The sequence below is a fragment of the Oxyura jamaicensis genome, unplaced genomic scaffold, assembly GCF_011077185.1.
Source record: "Oxyura jamaicensis isolate SHBP4307 breed ruddy duck unplaced genomic scaffold, BPBGC_Ojam_1.0 oxyUn_random_OJ71569, whole genome shotgun sequence".
Classification (NCBI taxonomy): Eukaryota; Metazoa; Chordata; class Aves; order Anseriformes; family Anatidae; genus Oxyura; species Oxyura jamaicensis.
The window spans coordinates 582-3,951 of record NW_023310594.1 but is presented as its reverse complement, the minus strand read 5'-3'; the positions used below and the strand labels follow the sequence as shown (position 1 = coordinate 3,951).

At 68.0% G+C, this 3,370-nt stretch overlaps 1 protein-coding gene across 1 annotated transcript; it reads left to right on the top strand.

Annotated features, from left to right (window-relative positions):
- Positions 1-1,162: 1,162 nt before the first annotated feature.
- Positions 1,163-2,823, top strand: LOC118159676 (glutamate receptor ionotropic, NMDA 2D-like). The gene is made up of 3 exons (XM_035314245.1): positions 1,163-1,589; positions 2,027-2,656; positions 2,795-2,823. Exons 1-2 carry the CDS (start codon positions 1,179-1,181, stop codon positions 2,621-2,623), a joined length of 1,008 nt encoding a protein of 335 aa, XP_035170136.1. The 5' UTR covers positions 1,163-1,178; the 3' UTR covers positions 2,624-2,656; positions 2,795-2,823.
- The last annotated feature ends 547 nt before the right edge of the window (positions 2,824-3,370 follow it).

The following is a 3,370-nucleotide window of genomic DNA, read 5'->3' as shown; positions in this document are numbered from 1 at the left end:
CGTTCCGGGGACAGCGGGGGGCTGGGGACAGCGGGGGGCCGGGGACAGCGGGGGGCCGGGGACAGCGGGGGGACGGGGACACGGGTTTGTCCCCCAGTTTGACGGGGACGGGGACGTTGTGGGGTTGGGGACATTGCGGGGACGGGGACAGCGGGGGGACGGTGACGCGGGTTTGTCCCCCAGTATTTTGAGGACGGGGACGTTGTGGGGACGGGGACATCACGGGGACGTTGCGGGGTCTGTCCCCGGGACACACGCGGTGGCCTCAAGGTCACCGGCGGGCTGGGGACGGGCCCCCCCCCCCCCCCCCGGGGGGCCCCCGGTGTCCCCTGGGGGTCCCCGCGCTGTCCTTGCCGTGTCCCCGCGTGGCGGGGAGCGGTGGCGTGTCGTGACATGTCGCGACGTGTCCGGGCGTGTTCTGGAGCTGGCCCCGATGCGGGTCCCCAGTACGGTGGGGCTGGGGCGGCACTGGGAGCACTGGGTGGCACTGGTGGTGCTGTGTCACTGCCGGCACCGGTGACGCCGGTGACACCGGGCACTGGATGATTCTGGGTGGCTCTGGTGGCACCGGGTGGCTGTGGTGGCACTGGGTGGCACTGGTGGCACCGGGTGGCAATGCTGGTGCTGTGTCACTGCTGGCACTGGTGACACTGGGCACTGGGTGGCACTGGGTGATGCTGGGTGGCACTGGCTGGCACTGGGAGCACTGGTGACACGGGGCACTGGGGACAATGGGTGGCGCTGGGTGGCAGCGGGTGGCACTGGGTGGCACTGGGGGCACTGGGTGATGCTGGGCGATGCTGGGGGGCACTGGGTGATACTGGGTGATGCTGGGTGGCACTGGGAGTGCTGGGTGATGCTGGATGATGCTGGGGGGCACTGGGTGATGCTGGGGGGCGCTGGGGGGCACTGGGAGATACTGGGCGATGCTGGGGGACACTGGGTAATACTGGGCGATGCTGGGGGGCACTGGGTGATACTGGGCGGTGCTGGGTGGCACTGGGGGGCACTGGGCGATACTGGGTGATACTGGGGGGCACTGGGTGATGTCGGGTGACACCGGGGGCGCTGGGTGATGCTGGCTGGCACCAGGGGCAATGGGTGCCACCGGGTGCCACCGGGTGCCGCCACGCGCCCCGTCTGACCCCCCCCTCCCCTCAGGCCTCGGCGCCGGCGCCATGACCGCCCGCGGGGCCGCCCCGCTCGGCACCATGCTCTTCGCCCTGGCGCTGGCCTGCGCCGGCCCCTTCCTGGAGCCGCGTCCCGAGGGCGGCCGGCGGGCGCTCAACGTGGCCGTCATCCTCAGCGGCGCCTCCTACGGCCCCGCCGGCGCCCGCCTGGCCCCCGCCGCCTTCCGGGACTTCCCCCTGGACGTCAACCCGGTGGCGGTGGTGCTGAACGACACCAACCCCCGGAGCCTGATCGTGCGCCTCTGCGACGTCCTCTCCTCGCTGCGCATCCACGGCGTCGTCTTCGAGGACGACTCCGGCTCCGAGGCCGTGGCGCAGATCCTCGACTTCATCTCGGCCCAGACCTCGGTGCCCATCGTCGGCGTCAACGGCGGCTCCGCCATCGTGCTCACGCCCAAGGTTTTGGGGGGAAAGGGGGGGGGGTCTCGTGTGGGGGGGATGTGGGCATGTCCAGAGCCACGGGACGGCCCCAGAATGGGACTAGAGCCGGAACAATGACCCCCAACCCAACCCCAAACACGTCTGGGGCCAAAACGTTGACCCCAGCCCGACCCCAATCGTGCCTCGAGGCAAAGCATTGACCCCAACCCAACCCAACCCGTGCCTAGAGCCAACCCATTGACCCCAACCCAACCCAATCCATGCCTGGAGCCAAAGCATTGACCCCCAACCCCCCTCCAGCCATGCCTGGAGCCAACCCATTGACCCCAACCCAACCCAATCCATGCCTGGAGCCAAAATGATGACCCCAACCATGCCGAGAGCCGACCTGGTGACCCAAAGCATGCCGAGAGCCAACCCGTTGTCCCCCCCCCAGCTGCCCCCTGTCCCCGCAGGAGAAGGGCTCCACCTTCCTCCAGCTGGGCTCCTCGACGGAGCAGCAGCTCCAGGTGATCTTCGAGGTGCTGGAGGAGTACGACTGGACGTCCTTCGCCGTCGTCACCACCCTCTTCCCCGGCTACGAGGACGTCGTGGACTACGTGGAGGTGCTCACCGACAGCAGCTTCATCGGCTGGGAGCACCGCGGCGTCCTCACCCTCAACCTCACTGACGACCCCGAGGGGACGCGGCTGCGGCGGCAGCTCCGCGAGGTCAGCGCCCAGATCCGGCTGCTCTACTGCTCGCGCGAGGAGGCCGAGGCCATCTTCCGGGCGGCGCGGGAGGCCGGCCTCGCCGGGCCCGGCTACATCTGGTTCGTGGTGGGCACCAACCTGGGGGGCAGCGAGGAGCTGCCCGAGGACCTCCCCGCCGGCCTCTTCGCCGTGCTGTCCTCCGGCTGGCGCGACGACCTCCAGCACCGGGTGCGCAACGGCGTGGCCATCGTGGCCAAGGGGGCCGAGGCCCTGCTGCGGGACTACGGCTTCATCCCCGAGTTCAACAACGACTGCCGGGCGCCCAACGCCACCCAGGGCAACGATGACCTCCACCGGTGAGACCCCCCGGGGCGGGCGGTCCGGGTGTCCTGGGTGTCGTGGGCAGGGCTTGCGTCGCGGGCGTCGTGGGTACCTTATGCACATCGTGGGCATTGCGCGCGTTGCATCGTGGGCACCGTGGGCATCGTGGGCAGCGCCTTAATCACGTGCACCACGGGCATTGCATCGCAGGCATCGCGGGCATCGTGCACGTTGCGGGCATCGCGCGCGTCGTGTGTGTTGTGCGCACCAGGGGCACCGCGCGCATCATGGGCACCACGGGCGTTGTGTGCATTGCATGCATTGCATGCACCACGGGCACCACGTGCACCATGGGCATCGTGTGCATTGCACGCACCGTACGCATCGCAGGCACGGTGTGCATTGCAGGCGCTGTGCACGTTGCATGAGTTGTGCACATTGCAGGTGTTGTGCATGTTGCAGGCATTGTGCACGTTGCAAGTATTGTGTACATTGCACATGTGCGTGTTGCAGATGCTGTGCATGTTGCATGCATTGTACACGTTGCAGGCGCTGTGTACATTGCACTTGTGCACGTTGCAGGCATTGTGCACGTTGCATGCGCTGTGCAGATTGCATGCGTTGTGCACGTTGCACCCATTGTGCGCGTTGCATGTGTGCACGTTGCAGGTGCTGTGCATGTTGCAGGCGCTGTGCATGTTGCACATGTGCACGTTGCAGACGCTGTGCAGATTGCATGTGTGCACGTTGCACGCATTGTGCACGTTGCAGGCGCTGTGCATGTTG